The following is a 22542-nucleotide window of genomic DNA, read 5'->3' on the forward strand; positions in this document are numbered from 1 at the left end:
CCAGTGCTTACGTGTGAAAACACTTAGAGCTAATTTCTTCACTTAGAAACCGGAGCTTGAGCACTGTAAATAGACTTCAGGTTGGCGTTCTTGGTTTGGACAACAATGGAGGCCAATTTTGGAGAGAGAGTTAGAGGAGTGCACGTAAGAGGGGGACAAGGACAAGGAGGAGGCATGCCAGGGCTGGATACGCCACTCCAGACGCTACTTCCCCCGCTGTTTAGCCAGAGAGAACATTGCTTGTGATGTTGATGAGGGGCTGTGGCCAGGCCCAAATAGGAGACAGGGTGCACCCTAATTGTTTATTTCTTTATAGTGACAAGCCTATTTGTTTTTATATTCTACTGTATTTGTTTTGTCTGTTACTGTTCATCCCGAAATCTGGATGTAAATAAAATGTCTTTATTTCTCAATACATTTCCCCCCCCTTGCATTTCTGTTTGTAGTGTAAATATATACTGAGTATGCATACATACTGTATATATTTGTGCATATACATGTACGTGTGAGTGCTATGACAAACTGCCGTGGACTCCACTGAACATGCAAAAGACACAAGATAGTAGTGTTTTACATTTGTCACATCCTTGTGTAGTTGGCGTGTATAAGAGCTAATCATTTGATGGTGTGTGTGTGTGTGTGTGTGTGTGTAGAGTTTTGATGCAAAAACACAATTTTGAGAAGAGTTAAAATAGTTTTGAATTAAGTTTTTGGTTTTGCAAGAGATGCGTGATGTTTTGCAAGTGTGTGTTTGGGGGTTTTGTGTGTAGTCTAGTGAAAAGGAGCCACAGTTTCAGAAATGATGTGTAAGCAATTGTCAAAAACTGTAATGCTATCCGTCTTGCATTAGAACACAATAGTAATTACTACTTATGTAAGCCTAGGTAATTACAGCCCAGCCTTTGACCAAGTTTGTTCCCAACTAATCTGATAACTTTATAATTTAAACAGCTGTAGCCCATCTTAAACCGATACTGTTTTCATTTTTAGAAACGCAGGCCTTCTTGTTTAGATTTAAGAGAATGCCGGCTATATAGGCAATGTATTTTTTCAGGCATGTGAGACTTTTGCACACTGCACAAATTGCTAATTTCTTGACCCATTGGTTTTTGCAAACGTGCACAAAGATCGCCAAACAAAAGAAAACACAACCATCCAATTGTGTCGTCACAGTAGGGACCGCCTTCTGTGTACTCGCAGCCTTCCCAATTTGAAGTTGTACAATGTGTATGCTGCCTGGACAGAAGCATCAGTGTGTTGGCTGCGATAGAGGAGTGGGAGGGATATTGATATTGTGGACATTTTATTGTTTCTTTGCTTTTTGTTGTTGATCACAGCGCACATAATATGAAGAATATGACACTTCGAAGGCTTAAAAAAGTAAACTCCTGTGATCCAGCTAGTGGACTTTCGAGCCAGGACGAAATTTACTTTCCGTCCTCAAAGTCAGACAGTTGTAAAACTATGGATTTACCAACTAATTCATCGGAGGTGTATAATTACAAGACTTTGGCTTACTCTGGTGGAACGTTGCCAAGGAACTACAGAAAGGTATGTATCCTGTGTTACAGTGATGGATACATTGTAACTTGCACTTGCTCCTTTAATATTCAGAACTAGGAAACTCGGTCATTTCTGACTTGATAATGCGTTGAACGTGGCACGTGATTATCTACAACTAGTTAGTTAAAAAATGTACTAGTTCCGATTTGCGCAGGAAGGTGGCAGAAGTATTCGACTAAAGATATCAATGAAAGCAGAAGCGTCATGCCTATAGGTGGCACGTGCCCACTTTGACTTGTCCTGTTTTAAAAAATATTCTTTGTTGTTTCTCTGTAATACTACTAGCCTGGCAGCTAGCAATTTTCATGAAGTTGGCTTTTGCTAGCCCAGAAAGCTTCCCAACCTCAACTAGGTACACTCTTAGGGAGAAAACAGTGCTATTTAGAACTTGAATATGTTTTTGTTTCCATGTAGAACCCTTTTCACAGAAGGTTCTTAATGGAACCCAAAAGGGTTCTCTTATGGGGACAGCCGAAGAACCCTTATGGAACCCATTTTTGTAAGAGTGAACTAAGAAGCCATGTCAGGCTATCAATCCAGTTAGTCGCTAGCTTGTCTAACTGTCTTAGCTGGCAAGGCTGGCAGACTTTAGAAAAGCAAGCAATTACTAAATGTACTGAGTAAGACTCTCATTCCTTTCAATCTTTACACAGAATTTTGCAGAGATGAAGAGAAGCATATTTAGTTTCTTTAAAAAAAAGAAGAACCACCAGTCAGTAAACCATATTTTGTTTTACATATAATTAAGTAAGCATAATGATTATGGCTCTAGATTGCAGGAAAAAGCTGTTTCATGTGTTGTTTTTAAAAAGAAGCTAAATTCACCACCCAGCCACCTGGAATGATGCCCTGAATGAAAGCACATGGCAGTGTCACTTTCAGTAACAGAGCCCATCTTGGATATGCTCAATATTTGAAGTTTGATGTAAAGTTTGTTCATTTCTCATGGCTTCTCACTAGCACATATATTGCGAATATAAAATGATGTCTGGCGTTAATTATGAGTCTGACGGCATTCATTGTGTTAGAGAGACTGAAAAACAGCTTCTATCTCAAGTGGTGGCTGCTGCTAATATACTGACTCAACTCCAGCCACTTTAATAATGGGAAAATTGATGTAATAAATGTATCACTAGCCACTTTATATAATGTTTACATACCCTACATTACTCATCTCATATGTATATACTGTCCTCTATACCATCTACTGCATCTTGCTTATGCCGTTAGGCCATCACTCATTCATATATTTTTATGTACATATTCTTATTCATTCCTTTACACTTGTGTGTATAAGGTAGTTGTTGTGAAATTGTTAGGTTAGATTACTTGTTAGGTATTACTGCATGGTCGGAACTAGAAGCACTTTGCTACACTCGCATTAACATCTGCTAACCATGTGTATGTGACAAATAAAATTTGATTTGATTTAGAAACAGCAGTGTGAATATTTGTAAGACCCTTTACTGTCTGAGCCCAATATGGGTGGTCTGTTGCTGTTTTACGCACCAAGCATTGTTTCCTGTTTTGATATAAGCTTTGTACAAGAGTTGGCACGCTCAAGCAACAACATAAATGGTGTTCACTTGTCACGTACCAACGCTTTCCACATGGCCCAGCATCATAATCTGGGAATTTACTGTGATGTAGATTGGCAAAATAGATTTTTTGGGGGAAAGCTGAAGCAGTTTTGTTTGACACAACAGCATTGGCTGTCCTTGTTCTATAGATGTACTGTATTAGGAGGCCAGCCAGAGTTATACACAGGCCTCCTTCCTATGTCTCTCACCATCATCTGGAGCCTGGGGCCACAACAGGGGAATGTGCAGGGCACCCTGCTCTGCACCCACCACCCCCAGGAGTCTCTCGCTCTCTCTCTCCCTCTCTCTCTGGGAATAAATGAAGTCATTGAGAGGGGCCCGGGACAATTCTGGGAGTGTTGGAAAATAAAGGAAGCAACATTTTTTTTTATGCCCAAAGAGGTAGAGACATAAAAATACCCTTTCATTGGGTCAACACTTAGGATCATTGAGGTAGAACAGAGGTGAATTGATTGTAGGCTAAATACAGTACGTTATGTAGTATGAGAGACTTGTAGTTTACACTAAGTAAAGTGGAGGTTGGGTCCCAATTTGGCTTGGGTTTTCCCTCAATGCAGTGATTGTGGCAAGAGGACCAAAGACTCAAGTCCACACACACACACATCTGGTTTGTCTACAGTCTGAGTATAACCTGTACAAATAGGGAGATATTTTAGATCGTTATTGAAAAAACAAAAACAAACACACACAGTTTGGCGTATCAGCAGTCTGGGCATCACAAGACAGTGGACAGCGTAGAGTAGAGCTAAATATAGACTAAACCGGGATCAGACAGACACGCATTTCTGGTTCTATCTGTAATTGTTTCTTACCCGTGTTTTGGCTCAGTAGCTTAAAAACACACACACTACACACAACATGCCTCAGGAGGACCTGATGGGTGAGAAGATTGAGGTGTGTACTGAACCTGGCCTACGTACTTAGTTGGGAAATCCCCATGTGTGGTTTCTGTTCTAAACCCCCCCCAAAAAAAACAGTTTTTGGTTGTCATATTTCATGTCTGTTATGTTTTCAATTCACAGAGTGGCGGGCTGCAGAAGTGGAAGCCTCTCACTCAAACACCAGAGCCACAGAGGTAAGCCCAACAGTCATCTCACACCCTTCCGTCAGTTTCAGGACACATTGGTGTATCTGTCACTTTTTCACTCTTACTGTGAAAGAAGCGCGTCATACACAGACTGTCAGAACAGCCCCAATCCGCCTTACTCTAAACCCTTTCATTCACAACAGGCCCAAATGATGTGTTAACTAAACTTCAGTAGGCTGCTTTCAGAGTATTTAGAGTATTTCAGAGGCCTCTGGGTTTGATTATTGGGAAATTTGAATGTGGTGAGTTACAGAAAGGCAGTAGTACAGTAACCTTTTTGTGTTTTTGCTTATTACTATTTAACATTCTAATGTATTATTCATTTCTATCTAATCTATGGATGCTGTTATGATGTTAAGTGGACATTGCAGTACACACTGCCCAGCTAGACCTTTGGACATTTTTACTTTTGGTATGACGCAAAGAGCCCTTTGGAAACAAAAGAGTGCTTGTCATGTTTTGGCAACAGCAATATCTTGTCATGCAATTTAGATAAGAACATGTAAGAGTTTTATTTGATATTTTACTGTAGCTGTACTGTAGTTATTATCTTAGTAGTGTACTTTGTGGATGATTTATAATGCAATTTTTAAATTGTTAATTCTGTAAGATCAAGTTTTCTTTGTCACGTGCGTTGAAAACAACCGGTGTAAACTTTACCGTGAAATGTTTACTTACGAGCCCTTTCCCAACAATGCAGAATTGACAAGTAAGTATGTAAAAAAGGAAATAGTAACACTATAAAAACAATGACTAGGCTGTATACAAGGAGTACCAGTACTGAGTCAATGTGCAGAGGTACGAGGTAGTTCGGGTAATTGAGGCAATATGTGCATGTAGGTAGGGGTAAAAATGCCAAGGAAATCAAGATATATATAATAAACAGAGTAGTAGCAGAATATGTGAAAGTGTGTGTGGCGTCAGTGTGTGTTGGAGTGTCAGTGTAGTATGTGTGAGTGTGTGTGGGTAGTGGGAGTCCAGTGAGTGTGCAAGGTTCAATGCAAATAGCCATTTGATTAACTCTTCAACAGACTTGTCGTCTAGTCCATCAAGTCCTCCTGAGGCATGTCGTGTGTGTGTGTGTGTGTGTGTATATATACATATATATATATATTTTTTAAAATATTTTTTTTATCATCACTTCCTAAAAGAAACAACCTTTTCACTATTTAATTCGTTTTTTTTGCCATTTTAGAGTTCTGTTTAACCATGAGTGTATTACACAGCTAGCTATCATGATGTCCATGTATTTTATGCAGAGAAAAAAATCCAAGAGCGTATGTCAAGGGAATTCCACGTGAAACAAAAAGGAGAGCGTGGTTGATAAAGTCAATAAAAAATCTCTGTTTTAATACAAGTTGCAACAGGGAAACACCTCCAACGCATAAGCAGAGCGCATGTCTCCCAAGCCTTCTCTGAGCAGGCCCTTGTATCCTAACTACATGTGTTCTGTAAACGCATTACACAGGGTAGTGAATCAGACAGCCTCCCAGAACATAATAATAACCAGTGTCCTTGGAACTGGCGCCTTTAGACTGGCGCAAACACTATCAGCAGTCCATAACATTCAAGTCTAGTGACCATCAACCTTGCACAAATAAAATCATGTGTATTACAGAAAGGAACACTATAATACATTGTGTTAATCATTGAACTGATAGTTCATTTTATTCCTTTTAAATGTCCCATTACAGCAGATAAGATATTATCTGGAGTGAATATCTATGGAGAGATCGTTGGAAAGCACTCCATTGCACTCTGGCTATTTCATTATTAAGCATTTTCAGTGAGGATGAGGAACCCATGTGTTTTATGCACCAGGTGGTGATATCACTCACCAGTCACAATTGGGTCATGGCTCAATACTGTGTATCAAGCAGTCATATCCCAAAAATATTCAATACTGGATATCAAGTAATCAATCCCTATATATTCAATACTGTATATCAAGTAATCAATCCCTATATATTCAATACTGTATATCAAGTAATCATATCCCCATATATTCAATACTGTATATCAACTAATCATATCCACATTTTTCATTTTAGGAAAGTTGTTGTCCTGGTGAAGAAGGAGGAGGAGACCTTTGGCTTTGAGATCCAGGTAAGCAGATTATAGACGTGGAATCGTGGGGGGTGGGTGTTATTTGTTGATTTATGAGTGTCCTTCTCCCTCACGTTCACATTAACTCAGATGAGATGATTGATTCCTCCAACCATGTGGTTGATTTTCCGATAAATCCCATGAGATAAACACTCCAATCTAAATGTGTTGAACGGTCAGCAGCATATCGATCAGATACACTACATGACCAAAAGTATGTGGACGCCTGCTCATCAAACATCTCATTCCAAAATCATGGGCATTAATATGGAGTTGCCCCCCCTGCTACAACAGCCTCCACTTTTCTGGGAAGGCTTACCACTAGATGTTGGTACATTGCAGCTACTCTTCCTGGGTCCACACAGAACATGAAACATATGACATAATACAGAACATTAATCGACAACAGCTCAAGGACAGAACTACATAAATAATGTTTTTATTTATTTATTTTACAGAAGGCACACGTAGCCTACATATCAATACATACACACAAACTATGTAGGTCAAACAAGGGAGAGTTGTTGTGCCATGAGGTGTTGCTTTATCTGTTTTTTGAAACAGAGTTCCATGCAATAATGTCTCTATATAATACTGTACACTTTCTTGAATTTGTTCTGGATTTGGGGACTGTGAAAAGATGTCTGGTGGGGTGTGTGTGTGTGTGTAAGTTGACTATGCAAACAATTTGGGATTTTCAACAGTTTCTTATTAAAAGAAGTGATGCCGTGTCTCTTCTCAACTCTTAACCAAGAGAGACTGGCATGCATAGTATTTATATCAGCCCTCTAACTATAATGAAGAGAAAGAAGTGCCGCTCTGTTCTGTGCCAGCTGCAGCTTAACTAGGTCTTTCCATGCAGCTCTCGACCACACGACTGGACAGTAATCAAGATAAGACAAAACTAGATCTGCTTTTTGGAGTGCGGTGTCAAAAAAGCAGCGCATCTCTTTATTACAGACAGACCTCTCCCCATCTTACCAACCATTGAATCTAAATTATATGTTTTGACCATGGAAGTTTACAATCTAAGGTAACGCCATGTAATTTAGTCTTCTCAACTTGTTCAATAGCCATACCATTACCAGATTCAGCTGATGTCTAGAACTCAGGGAATGATTTGTACCAAATACAATGCTCTTAGTTTTATAGATGTTTAGGACCAGTTTATTGCTGGCCACCCATTCCAAAACAGACTGCAACTCTTTAAGGATTTCAGGGACTTCATTAGCTGTGATTGCTGACGCGTATATGGTTGAATCATCAGCATACATGGACACACATGCTTTGTTTAATGCCCGTGTCAGGTCATCGGTAAAAATAGAAAAGAGTAGAGGGCCTAGAGAGCTAGCCTGCGGTACACCACACTTTACATGTTTGCCATTAGAGAAGCTTCCATTAAAGAAAACATGTTGAGTTCTATTAGATAGATAGCTCTGAATTCACAATATGGCAAGGTTGAAAAGCCATAAAACATACATTTTATGGTTATGGTCAAAATAATATCAAAGGTTGCACTGAAATCTAACAGTACAGCTCCCACAATCTTCTTATTGTCAATTTCTTCCATCCAAAATATGACAGATAGGAGTGGCTATAGATTCAGCTACCATCCTCAGTAGCTTTGCATCTAAGTTGCCAATGCCCGGAGGTTTGTCATTATTGATCAATAACAATAAAAAATCCACATCTTTTACAAAATTCGAACTTGCAATGCTTTTCTTTCATTATTTGTTTTTTTTAATGCATGAATACGATGGCTCGCTGTTCATTGTTGGCATTATCAAGTTTGCCCACTTTGCCAATGATGTAATCAATAAAATAATTGGCAACATCAAATGGTTTTGTGATGAATAAGCCATCTGATTCGATTAAAGATGGAGTTGAATTTCTTTCTGCCCATAATTTAATTTAAAGTACTCCGTGTTTTTCCATCATTCTTCATATCATTGAGCTTGGTTTCATAATGCAGTTTCTTCTTGTTGAGTTTAGTCACATAATTTCTCAATTTGCAGTAAGCCAGCTAGTCAGATGTTCAGCCAGACTTATTAGCTGCTCCTTTTGCCCGAACTATTTCAACCATACAGTTTTTCAATTCCTCATCAATCCATGGAGCCTTAACAGTTCTAATAGTCAGTTTCTTAACAGGTGCATGTTTTTAGCAATAATTTGAAGAAGCAAATTCATATATTATTCAAGTGCAGCGTCTGGATGCTCCTTATCCAATCAGACCAACATTTTTGTTTTTACATTTTACAAGTCACAACATATTTTGTATGATCTCCTATACTATTTTAGGCCCAGTTTTTGGAACTTTGGCTTTCCTGGATATAGCATCCAATGGGTATGGATACAGCTTTAGAACAAAGTTCTACAGTATTAGTAAAAATGTGATCAATACATGTGGATGATCTTGTTCCTGTAGTGTTTGTTAATAATCTGAACCAGATTACAGGCACTGGTTACAGTGAGAAGCTTCCTCTTGAGCAAGCAGCATGATGAAAACCAGTCAATATTCAGGTCCCCAAGAAAGTAGTCCTTTCTGTTTACATCACATACACGATCTAGCATTTCACACACATTATTTATATACTGACTGTTAGCACTTGGACAAAGTTAACTTGCAACCACAACACTTCATTAACATTTGACATAAGATATTCTCGAAGCATTACATGGATATGGCTCTGAATATATATGGGTTATATATATATACATATATATATATACAGCAACACCTCCCCCATAATAATTTCTCTCTTCAATAGGTGGCACCTGGGCCTGTTAGCACCTGGGCCTGTCATTGGGCCGGTGGTGGGTTTTCCAGTCCTGTGGGCGCACTCCACCTCAATCTTCCTGTGGTCCATCTCCAATTTCTCAGAGATCATTTCCTTGACTTTGTCCTCAGACTCCGTCCAGGTCTCGTGTGGAGATTCTGCAATTCCATCCACAACCATGTTATTCCGCCTTGATCGTCCCTCAAGATAATCAGATTTATCCGTCATTGTTATCATGGATTCACACACAGAACTAATGTCCTCTCTCAATGACTTACAGATTGCTGTCATCTTTCCATTCTCCTGTTTCAACTCATTGAGCTGACCCTGGGATAACTGCAAGCTGTTCATGTCCTGAACCTCTCTGGTCAGGTCATCCATTCTTTTATTAATTGAATCAATCAGTATTTGGACAACACACTTGAAGTTATTTTCTTGTTGTTGTAACAACTGCTTGTAGAACTCTTTTTGTTTGTTTCAAAGATCCTTCACCTGTGATAGACACCACTGTCCTCAACTGTACTCCCGCTGGCTTTGGTCTTTGTTATGGTAGCTAGCAACATAGGTTACGCTGTTACTCCTAGCAGATCCAGACGGCAGGTCACAGGGAAGATTTGAAACCATAAACAGCAGGGATCTAGACAGCCACAAACCCGCGACAATCTGCAGTCCCAGCCACAATGGCTAACCATGTCGCAGGATGCGTTCAAGCCCTCAAGAAACCCTGTTAGCTTGATAGGCAGCTAGCTAGCAGCTAGCTAGACAGCAACTGATGCCAACTGCATCCAAACTAAAAAGTTAACTAGCTACTAAGAAACTTTCCAATACACTTTCAAAACAACAAACTTTCCCACAACAACCAACAACCGAGCTCGTTCCACGTTCAACGGGAAGTGCTTCCACTCAGCCACAAGGGCATTAGAGAGGTCGGGCACTGATGTGGGCTGATTAGGCCTGGCTCGCAGTCGGTGTTCCAATTCATCCCAAAGGTGTTGGGTGGGGTTGAGATCAGGGCATTGTGCAGGCCAGTCAAGTTATTCCTCACCGATCTCGACAAACCATTTCTGTATAGACTTCGCTTTGTGCACGGGGGCATTGTCATGCTGAAACAGGAAAGGGCCTTCCCCAAACTTTTGCCACCAAGTCAGAAGAACAGAATCGTCTAGAATGTCATTGTATGCTGTAGTGTTAAGATTTCCCTTAACTGGAACTAAGGGCCCTAGCCCAAACCATGAAAAACAGCCCCATACCATTATTCTCCACCAAACTTTACAGTTGGCACTATACATTCGGCAGGTATTGTTCTCCTGGCATCCGCCAAACCCAGATGTGTCAGTTGGACTGCCAGATGGTGAAGTGTGATTCATCACTCCAGAGAACGCATTTCTACTGCTCCAGGGTCAAATGGCGGTGAGCTTTACACCACTCCAGCCGACGCTTGGCATTGCGCATGGTGATCTTAGGCTCGTGTGCGCCTGCTCGGCCATGGAAACCCATTCCATGTGCTGACGTTGCTTCCAGGGGCAGTTTGGAACTTGCTAGTGAGTGTTGCAGCCGAAGGTAGACGATTTTTACCCGCTTCAGCATTTGGCGGTCCCATTCTATGCGCTTGTGTGGCCTACCACTCCGTGACTGAGCCGTTGTTGCTTCTAGACATTTTCACTTCCCAATAGCATCACTTATAGTTGACCAGGGCAGAAATTTGACGAACTGACTTATTGGAAAGGTTGCAATCTTATGATGGTGCCATTTTGAACGTCACTGAGCTCTTCAGTACGGGCCATTCTACTTCTGATGTTTGTCTATGGAGATTGCATGGCTGTGTGCTTGATTTTATACACCTGTCAGCAATGGGTGTGGCTGAAATAGCCGAAATCAATTAATTTCAAGGGGTGTCCACATACTTTAATGTGTATGTATTGTACTTTTAAGAAATGTATCCCTGAACCTCATTCTTTCTCAATATAAGGGTCTGATGTATCCCATCCCATGACTGGAGACAAGGAGGCGGTTTTGTAGTTGTTTTCTCTCGGGTCTATTTTCAAAGCGGCATGGTTTTGTAAAAATCTTCTCTCACACTCCTGCGTGTCGTGTCAGACCTACTATATTCCAATCCCTCGAGCACTGTAAACACTCCGACTTCTGCACATAGGCCCCCTTTATCTTTCAGAGCTCCCTCCTCTCTGTCCCTGCAGCGATTCATTTCAATGCACCACTTGTTGTCAGCCTCACCTCTAAGAGGAGATGCCGGCCAATTTAAGGGCCGTGAAAATCCGGCTAATGTAAGGGCCGTGAAAATCATCATTACCAAAGTACTGCTCTAGGTTCACAACACTGCCTTGTTTTGCTTATAGTTATTCCAGATAGATGGTTAAATTTAGGGTTCAGATGAAGGTCCCTCCTTTCCTGCCAAGCCCTGTTCTTTAGGAAGTGAGGTCAAAGCCCAGAGACGGTAGAGATGGATGGCATTAGGATCCTGTGCTTTTTCCATCATGTCGCTGGACTTTACCAGTTCTAAGTGTGATAAGAGGATAATGTCAGTATCAAACTATGTACTGTAAATGCATAGTTGGTTTGGAATTTGCATGTTCTGTTTCTGTGGAAGGCCTCTGGGTCTGGGAAGGAAGGAAGCCTGCGTTGAGAGATATGGAGAAGTCAACTGCACAGACATGTCAAAACAAGGGAGAATGCTCACAGATTATTTCACGTAGATGAGCATGACACTTGAGTTTGTCTAGTTTTCCTTTCTGTTTGTACAATGCCTTCGGGAAGAATTCAGAAAGCTTGACCTTTTCCAAATTTTGTTACGTTATAGCTTTATTCTAAAATGGATAAAGTAACCCCCCCCATCAATCTACGCTCAATACCCCATAATGACGAAGCAAAAAAACATTTTTTTAGAAATGTTAGCACAAAAAAAAAACGGATATCACATTTCCATAACTATTCAGAACCTTTACTCAGTACTTTGTTTTGCAGCGATTAGAGATTTGAGTCTTAGGTATGACGCTACAAGCTTGGCACACCTGTATTTGAGGAGTTTCTCCCATTCTTCTCTGTTTCTTCTCAAGCTCTGTCAGGTTGGATGGGGAGCGTCGCTGCACAGTTATTTTTAGGTCTCTCCAGAGATGTTCAATCAGGTTCAAGTCCGGGCTCTGGCTGGGAGACACAAGGACATTCAGAGACTTGTCGCAAAGCTACTCCTGAGTTGTCTTGGCTGTGTGCTTAGGGTTGTTTTCCTGTTGAAAGGTGAACCTTCGCCTCAGTCTGAGGTCCTGAGCACTCTGGAGCATGTTTTCATCAAGGATCTCTCTCTACTTCGCTCAATTAATCTCCCAGTCCCTGCTGCTGAAAAACATCCCCACAGCTTGATTCTGGCACCGCCATGCTTCACCATAGGGATTGGTTCCAGATTTCCTCCAGACGTGACACTTGGCATTCAGTGTTCCATCTTGGTTTCATCAGACCAGAGAATCTTGTTTCTCATGGTCTGAGAGTCCTTTAGGTGCCTTTTGGCAAACTCCAAGCGGGCTGTCATGTGCCTTTTTACTGAGGAGTGGCTTCCGCCTGGCCACTCTACCAAAAAAGGCCCGAGTGCTGCAGAGATTGATGTCCTACTGGAAGGTTCTCCCATCTCCACAGAAGAACTCTAGAGCTCTGTCAGTGACCATCGGGTTCTTGTTCATCTCCTTTGATTGCCCAGGTGGCCAGCTCTAGGAAGAGTCTTGCTGGTTCCAAACTTCTTCTATTTAATAATTATGGAGGCCACTGTGTTCTTGGGGACCTTCAATGCTGCAGGAAGTACCCTTCCCCAGATCTGTGCCTCGACACAATCATGTCTCTGAACTCTATGGACAATTCCTTCGACATCATGGCTTGGTTTTTGCTCTGACATGCACTCTCAACTGTGGGACCTTATATAGACAGCTGTGTGCCTTTCCAAATAATGTCCAATCAATTGAATGTACCACAGGTGAACTCTAATCAAGTTGTTTAAACATCAAGGATGATCAATGGAAACAGGATGCACCTGAGCTCAATTTTGAGTCTCAAAGCAAAGGGTCTGAATATTGTGTAAATAAGATTTCTGTTTTTTTTTTTTATCTAAAAAACTGTTTTTGCTTTGTCATTATGGGGTATTGTGTGTAGATTTGATGAGAATGTCTTTATTAAATCCATTTTAGAATAAGGCTGTAACGTAACAAAATGTGGGAAAAAGTCAAGGGGTCTGAATACTTCCCGAATGCACAGTGGATAGCTGGTTTTACACCTGAGTAGGTGGCATTTGACATGATTTACTGACTATGGAATTGCCCATTATTTTGTCTGTCACTTAGTGTCTCAACAGACAAGCATGTCAAGGGAAAACCTGAGTTCAAACGTCACCTCAGGATAACGCTGTCGGACGGCAGTTGAATTACGCGATTCTTTTGACAAGACAACTTAGGGGAAGTCTGGCTGTGGTTGTCACATTTGCCTTCGAGATAGAAACTGTCATGTGTGAATCAAGGAAGGAAGGTCGTCAACAAGATGTGTGGAAAATGTTTGCGTGTCAAGTACACTGTTGGTTTACCTTTTATTTTTCTGCAGTATGATGACACAGAATAGAATGTTTTTTTAATGTCACTGGTAAATCATAAGGAAATATGTCTGATTGTTCTAACCAAATGTGTTGATAAAGGTCCTGGCTCATGAAGAGACTGCTTTTCATATCCTTTTTTATGACAGATGTTGATAGAGAGCTGTATTAGTTTCGACTAACCACACAAGGGAAATGTAAGCTTATTTTTTTGCATCAAAATTGATATCTGTCTTCCTTCTGCCTATCTGTTTCGAAGTTGTCTGTCTTGCAGTTTCGTCAGCCAATGTTATCTAATCTGCTGTGTAGCACAGGGTTTGTCTGACGGTCTTCGCCAGAGTCAGGCCTTCAGATGCAGACTACAATCTCAGAAGCACATAGTTTAATATCACAAATATTCAACAATACTGTTGGAGAGGTGCTAGGCTCCCCTGTACCATGAACTGTCTTCAAAGTTTCAAATGCCTTTCTGTCTGTTACACAGCAAAGCCTAGAGCTTTAGGTATAGACCTTTTGGCATTTGTGAAGGGAAATTACCAATGACTTTGAACATGACGAAAGAACATATCCATGCCCTGCATCTAATTGTTCCTAAGAATACATTTATTTGAATGAAAAGCTGTCAACCAAAAATTCTAATTCTAAGTCATTATTCCACCTTCTTCCAGACATATGGGCTGCACCACCAGGACCAGAACTCTGTGGAGATGTGCACATTTGTGTGCAAGGTTCATGACGACAGCCCCGCTCAACAAGCCGGACTCAAAGTCGGTAAGTGAAACTGAAAAACCCTGTTCAATAGGGATTTTTTTTTTTTTAATTAGTGTTGAACAGCATTCGACACATACAGTACATGACCTGCCTTTACTGAATATAGACCTCAGGCGAAGAAGGGAGGACAGGTGTTTTTGATAGGAGCCCGCCCCTTTCTTGTTTGCCAGCCAGGAAGCTAGTAGTCTCTAAGTAAACTTAAGCACAAATGCGTTAGGGAAGTACAAATATTAGTGTGCCGACTCATTTTCCAGTCAACAAACACTAAAGGGAGAGATTAATTTAACAAACACCATATGAGTCAACTCCCTCGTCTCCGTTGCCGCCTTGCCAGATACAATACCTCTGTCAAACACATACAGTAACTCGGCCATGTCTATTTCAATCATGTTTTTTTGTGTGTATTTCAAAAATAGCATTCTTGAATAGACATGCTCTATTTTCTTTCTAGTCTGAATCATCATTACCATCCAGTTGATCAGAAACAATAGGGGAAGTGAACGAAGAAATTGTATATTCTCACATTTCATTTCTCTAAACCTTATACTACAGTACACGTGTCTGTTAATCTCAGAGAGAAGGCGCTCTAGAGGAAGGGCTACATCCTCCCCTTCACACTACACATCACATCAGACATGCAAGTGTCAGTTTCACTTCCTACATTCCATACATGACTTGTTTATTGTTCCCTCCCTCTGTTTTTCTCTAAACTGAACCATTAGGACTTTATCAGTTGTGGCTGCTTTGTGTGACGTGCTGTTATCGGTGCCCAATAATGTTTGTGCCATGTTTTGTGCTGCTATCATGTTGTATTGCTACCATGTTGTATTGCTACCATATTGCTACCATGTTTTTGATTTGATTTGTTGCTACCCTGCTCTGCTGTCATGTGTTGCTGCCTTGCTATGTTGTTGTCTTCGGTCTCTTTATGTAGTGTTGTGTTGTCTCTCTTGTTGTGATGGTGTGTTTTGTCCTATATTTATATTGCATTTATTTTTAATCCCCGTCCCTGCAGGAGGCCTTTTGCCTTTTGGTAGGCCATCATTGTAAATAAGAATTTGTTCTTAACTGACTTGCCTGGATAAATAAAGATTTACATTTGAAAAAAGATCTCACTGGGGAGAAAAGGGTGTGGTTCACCAGAGGGGAAAAGGCATTGTGTTTCAGCCTGCAACTCCAACCAGGTCGGGTCAGAACCATCTGAAATCAATTTTTTTTTTTAAATTGAATAGACTTGCCATAGTTTGACAGTAACAGATGGAGTAACACAAATCCTTGATCAATATTTTTCAGGCTGTCTTATCAGGAAAAGTGGGTAACCACGGCACATGTGCCAAGTCGCCTGCCATGACCACACAGCCAGGGTTTAGACTAGAGTGCCTGTATCACACATGGCTGCAGGAGCACCAGCCAACCAAGTGCTTCTTATTGCTCTACAAACCACAGATGCTAGTGGGATCAAACTAGTCTCAGCAGAACCACAGCCGTGATAAAGCCACACTGGAATGAACTGGGTCCGTTGCCGTTTTGTTAACATGCGTGTTGTTTTGTGCACAGGGGACACCATCACTAGCGTGAACGAGACCACTGTGGACGGATTTCAGCACAAGGAGATTGTTCAGCTAATCAGGGCCTCTGGGAACTCCATTAAGTAAGCAGATCAGATCTCATTGGTAAAGGGAACTGGCACGGGGATTGGGGGCTGGTTGTGGATGGTAACAAAACTTCAATGCTCCACTTTGTATAGGCCCTAGTCAAATCGGTTCTTTATAAAGAGTTTGTCGACGCTGTCGTTTTCATATGGATAGATCTTGAGTCTTTTTTTTCTTGCGCAGTGTAGCAGTACAAAAATCACACAGAATCGGTAATGTAGTCTGGCTGTTGACTGAGAATGGGAATATTCATTCATGGCTGACTCTGTAAATCTAGTCTAGTGGCCCCTGAAAGATATTCTGGAGAAAGGTAATATCTTTCAAGTGATTACCATACAATGAATGTGACATGGATGTACTCTAAACCGTTCTGTTCATGTTTGCACACCAAAGTTGCCTAGAAGCAAGCCATATACGGTTGTTAATATGCAGAATGAACTTGCTCCGTGTTACATTGGAACCACACTCTCACTCTCTTTGTCTGCTTGTAAAAGATAAAAGGCCTATTAGAATCGAGACCCATTTTTATAAACTCAGAAGGCAACTGATTAAGCAGTGGAGTTAACCACATGAGAGGCCCAGCTCATGCCTCTGGTCTAACTATAGACTTCATCAAATTATTCTCGCCTCTAGTAAACATATAGGCCTACTGAACCATTAACAGAGAGCTTGTATCAGCCCAGTAAAAACAACAAACTCCCTCAGATGTGCACCTGTTGCTGCAGTCTAGTGGGTGTCTTGAAACGTGATACCATCCTGAAGCTCCCCCCCTACTTGTAAACTGTTGAGCCGAGACTCTAGCATGTTAGGGTCTCCTATATAAGGGCCTTTACATGGCTACTTCTGAAGTTCCTCTCTATTCTTAATTGGGCCCAGAGTATGCTTTGAATCCTTACTTTTCTTTGTGGCTCTCTGGCCTTCCTGTGTCTGAATTAACATTAACATTACTGTCTTTACTATAGGCTGGAAACAGTGTACAGCGACTCCATTCGAAAAGCAGAACTTGAGGCAAGGCTTCAGTATCTAAAGGTGAATCTCCCCCCCCCTCCTCTTCCCCTTGTTAGCAAACCTCTGGTTCTGCTTGCTTCTACATTTCAACAGAAATTGAGTATCCAGTGTGGTGTGTGACAATGACAATAGGAGTTGACTATAGAGCACAAACAGATCTGGGACCGACGTGTGTGACTGGGATCAGTCTGACAGTGTAGTGAAAAGCCTATAGCCAGTAGCCCGAAAAAGCAGCTCTCTCACCATGCAGCACGCTAGATTTAGACCAACCCCTTTCCCACCTGTTTTTCCCTCTGCTCCCACCTGTCTCATGACTAGCGGCAGCAATGCTCTCCAGCATGCTTACAGAAGGCTGTGAGAGCACATTGAATGAAAGTAGACATGTAGTTTTACAAGCTTACGTTACACTTGGCTGGTAGAAAGGACCTTTTTAGTATCTGAAAACAAGTGGCTTTTCTCAAGATGACGGCTGCTGTCCTCAAGCTCATCCATCAGGCTCACAGTTGGAAATCACACAAAATGTTACCTTTTTGACTGCTTTCTAATATTGCTGTATTTTCTTTTATCAGCAAACCCTACATGAGAAATGGGATGAATACAGATCTTTGATGATGCAAGAGCAGAGGCTTGTTCATGGTAAGTTATTCGTTTATGTTGATCTATATGATCTCAGGTAAATTTAATTTGAAGTCAATTCAAGATGTGTAACACTCTTTCCCTGTGTCCTCTAGGCATAGTGATGAGTGATGCTGCTATCTATGAGTCCCTAGAGTCTGCGGGGGTGTACGGTAGTCTGGGCGCACCGAGCCCGGCCGCCCTGCGTGCCCTCCGCTGCACCGGCAGCACCAGCAGCAGCGCCAGCCACCTGAGTGTCACCACAGAGGAGGACCCACTCTACCAGACCTGTCTTTACCAGGGGCAGGGCGACCACCTCAACGACGCCAACGGTGACCTCACCAGAACCACCAGCAGCACAGAGAAAGACCAACAGGAACAGGAGAAGCCACCCCAGGGTAAGCAGAGAATGATCCGTCCCGCCAGCGAGCTCTTCACCTCGGCCAAGGCCCACCTGACCCGCAGCGCCAGTACACGCAGCTACCTGAGGGGCTCCAACAACTCTTCGTCAGCACCAGGGGAAAAAGTGCAATCGGGAGGGTTCAGCTCGCTACAGAGGAAACCCAAACAGAAGAGCTTCCGCCGACGCCTCCTCAAGTTCATCCCTGGACTGAACAGAGCCATGGAGGAGGAGGAGAGCAAGCTCTGAGGACTAAACAGACTAAACACCCAAAGAACTGGAGACTCTTTCTGACCCAAAGACTTAACATTGCCTCTGACTCTCTAAAACTAACAACCAACAACCAAAGATTTCAAATAGTGCCAAATCTATCCAGTCATACTTTTGTACTTGTTAATGTTACATTTGGTCCAGTAGAACCAATGTTTCTTCGAGTTTTGAAGCACACTCAATTTTCAGGAGAGGATTTGACATCTGTACATACTGTACCTTGCTTACTGGTTTTATATTTCATAAGTTATTTATTTATTTTTGACTTGTAAGACCTATGTACAGAATTTTTTTTTTTTTTTTTTGTGCTTTTTAAAATTATTTTTATTAGATTTGTTTTGTCATCATGACAGTTGAAAACAAATGCCTCATTACATGAGACTTTTTATAAGAGGCACATTTGTTTACTGCCTTTGTACCAGATTGATCCTGTGTTCTTTGCCAAAAATATCTAAAAATAAATGTGTCATTTTGATTAGCCTGGCTTGTTTTTTTATTTTTTTTTAATCTAGTATGTATGAAGACTTTGTTTCCTGGAGTACATTGACTGTCTATTCCACAGCTGGTCTAAGAAGTTGTAGCTGACCCAGCACGTTAACATAATACACCATTTATAAGCAAAAACACCAGATGTTTCACTCTAGACTGTGAAGCAGTCACATAATAACAGTGAAAAGATATATTATTCTGAGATACTTGTAATATCTATCCCCTTCATGTGCTTTCATAACCCTTTTGGCCCTTTAAAAAAATGTTATGGCCTCAAGGGTGGGGATGAGGGATGGGCGGAGGAGGGTTTTGGTGGTTGAACATTCTTCCGATTCTCAAGCTGTGATTGTCGGAGAGGCATAATCCAGAAAGGAGGCCGTTTTGTATTTGGTCTGACAGTCATTTAGTTGTCGGGAGAACGCTGCGGGAATGTGCTGAGAAAAGAATGGCCCAACATTCCAAAACCCGGCTGCCCTCCTTTTCAATTCTTGCAGACAAATGGTGAGCGCTCTTGGTTCCATGCTCACTACATTCCCATGGTTTGTTGAATGCTCAGATGGTCAGGCCGAGGGGGTTAAAGGGGGGTCACAGTTGACCTAAGAGGTTACGATGGTCCCGCTCTCCTTTTGCACCCTAATCCCTTTGTCCTCTGCTCAGTCATTTACAATTGCATGAAGAGGGGCTGTGAACACTGATGGCATTTAGACATGTTTCAGACATTCAGAGCCAGGACCACTTAAGTCCCTGGCCCTTTTGTTGTTTTAAGCGGAGGAGGAGGAAGGGGTGAATGAATGGAAAGCTGATGTGAGAGGGATTATTATGCAAGCTTGTGGCTTGTGGCCCTAAAAATGTTAGAGAACGAATGGGCCCTTTCTTTCACTACAGTCTGACTGCATAACGAGCAGGGAATTAGACAGGGCGATGACGACCCAAACAGAATGAATGTGTGAATGGGGCATTAACAAAAAGGTGCCAAAACAAAGAGCATGCAGTTGGTGCTGGGCAATTAACACAGTGGGCGGTGAGACTGCGGGGCTGCTCTGCCCCCCCACTGTTAATACACTGCTGTTTATTTAAGCCAGAGTGCTGTATTTGTTGTGTGTGTAAAAGGGGATGGATGTCCAGGGTGTACTGTTAGGACATGAACCATGAGAAGTGGACATGTCTGCTGATTCGGAGCTGTGAGTTAAAATACCTTTCAGGCTAGCTATGACCCCACCAGTTTGAGGGATGGGTGTCATATGTGTACCATATGTGTACCAATACCATTGTCGCAGTGTCACAATAACAGGTCTTCAAAAAATATATACCCACAAAACAATCTTCCATGGATGAGTTTGCTGAAAGAGTAAGCCTATGAGAGAGTGTAATCAATCATCTTTTTATTTGAAGTAACCCTCTGTTTTTTCATATGAAGTCTTTAGACCAGTTCACCAGGAGCGGAGATCTCTTTCCACCCATATATACCTCTCCAAAAACAGCTGACTCACTTTTTCGCTGACGTCTGACGATTCAAGTTTCCATTCCATAATCGTACTAGGGTGTCTTGGAACAACAGAGGTCATTTTGTCACCTGGTGTATAAATTCTTATCCAGTCAAATGTGGATTATTACTGTGAAGCTGTTTAGTGTCTGTACTGCATCCATACTGAACAAGCCTTGACTAGAGAGAGCAAAGGTTAGAAGCATCAAAGCCCACATGGTGTGCTGGGGTCATGCTGTGCCAATTGTTACTGTTGTTGAGTCTTGAAACATGCCTGAATATTTCCGCTTTTGGGACCCATCAATGCAGACAGAGGTGGGGTTATGGTGGCTGGGGGTCGTCGCCGTGAACCTTTTCCCTGATAAAAATAGAATGCTCAGACGAGGAAGTGAGAGCTGGTCTATGACACAGTAACGACACTGTGGTTAGTGTAGGTGTCTGGCATGTTGGAGCTCTATGGTGTTGGTTGTCTCTGGAGGAAGCGTTAAGAGATCTGTTGGGTAGGCAGTCTACGCATGCAGGATGTGGGTGACGATTGTGAAAAAGAGTTTTGCTCATATCTCTCTCCATACTGGTGGACTTACTGGATTCCCCTCGTTTTTTGGTTGGTGTGTGTGTGTCAGGGGTGGGTGGAACAGGGGGTAGGATAGGAATACAAAACAGACGACAAGTGCATGGCTTGATGGGACACTTGTGCTTCTCCCTAACAACTCGACAAGTGGGGTATACAAAGAGAGGAATCGGGGGAGGAACTAGAACTGTTGATTTCCCTACTTAACTCAAATGGCCAGACCACTGGGCACACCATCTCATTTCAATGAGAATAATTGGGTCATATTTGGTTGAGATGTAGATTAATGAGATAACCTACTGTATATTCACCCAGTCAAAAAGACAGCCAAAGTTAGTTGAATTTTCAACGTGTTATCACTATGCTTTTAACCATCTACAAGCACTACCAAATTCCCATGGAAAAACAATGTCTGATTTTTGGTTTAGTTGTCACCCAAATGTCCATCACTATGCTTTCAACCATTTTAAAGTACAGCAAAATTCAAATGGGAATACAATGTAAGATATTTTGTTTATTTATACAACAGATTGTGTTATCACTGTGCTTCATCTAATAGCAGAACCAAGTGACCTGGATTGCAGTTGAGATTAGATTAAAAGTACATGGTGCAATTGATCTTTTCAACATGTCCCTGATTGAGTCTGTAATACCAACATGTTTCAAGCAGACCACCATCGTCCCTGTGACAAAGAACACAAAGGCAACCTGCCTAAATGACTACAGACCTGTAGCACTCACCTCAGTAGCCATGAAGTGAAAGGCTGGTAAATGGCTCACATCAACACCATTGTCCCAGAAACACTAGACCCACTCCAATTTGCATACCGCCCAAACAGATCCACAGATGATGCAATCTCTATTACACTCCACACTGCCCTTTCCCACCTGGACAAAAGGAACACCTATGTGAGAATGCTATTCATTGATTACAACTCAGCGTTCAACACCCTAGTACCCTCAAAGCTCATCACTAAGAAAAGGATACTGGGACTAAACACCTCCCTCTGCAACTGGATCCTGGACTTCCTGGCGGGCCGCCCCCAGCTGGTGAGGGTAGGTAGCAACACAACTGCCACGCTGATCCTCAACACTGGAGCCCCCCAGGGGTGCGGGATCAGTCCCCTCCTGTACTCCCTGTTCACCCACGACTGCATGGCCAGGCACGACTCCAACACCATCATTAACTTTGCATACAACACAACAGTGCTAGGCCTGATCACCGACAACGACGAGACAGCCTATAAGGAGGAGGTCAGAGACCTGGCCGCGTGGTGCCAGAATAACAACCTATCCCTCAACCTATCCAAGACTAAGGAGATGATTATGGACTACAGGAAAAGGAGGACCGGATACACCCCCATTCTCATCGACGTGGCTCTAGTGGAGCAGGTTGAGAGCTTCAAGGTCCTTGGTGTCCACATCATCAACAAACTAGAATGGTCCAAACCCATCAAGACAGTCGTGAAGAGGGCACAAGGAAGCCTATTGTCCCTCAGGAAGCAAAAAAGATTTGGTATGGGTCCGGAGATCCTCAAAAGGTTCTACAGCTGCAACATCGAGAGCATCC

General features: G+C 42.0%; 1 protein-coding gene across 1 annotated transcript; it reads left to right on the forward strand.

Moving 5' to 3' along the window:
* The first annotated feature begins 1206 nt into the window (after positions 1-1206).
* LOC112221849 (general receptor for phosphoinositides 1-associated scaffold protein) lies at positions 1207-18907 on the forward strand. Its single transcript, XM_024384235.2, has 8 exons — positions 1207-1551; positions 4187-4239; positions 6303-6357; positions 14382-14484; positions 16042-16135; positions 17099-17165; positions 17714-17780; positions 17876-18907. Exons 1-8 carry the CDS (start codon positions 1348-1350, stop codon positions 18406-18408), a joined length of 1176 nt encoding a protein of 391 aa, XP_024240003.1. The 5' UTR covers positions 1207-1347; the 3' UTR covers positions 18409-18907.
* Positions 18908-22542: the final 3635 nt, after the last annotated feature.

This window comes from Oncorhynchus tshawytscha, linkage group LG22 (assembly GCF_018296145.1).
Source record: "Oncorhynchus tshawytscha isolate Ot180627B linkage group LG22, Otsh_v2.0, whole genome shotgun sequence".
In the NCBI taxonomy this organism is placed as follows: domain Eukaryota; kingdom Metazoa; phylum Chordata; class Actinopteri; order Salmoniformes; family Salmonidae; genus Oncorhynchus; species Oncorhynchus tshawytscha.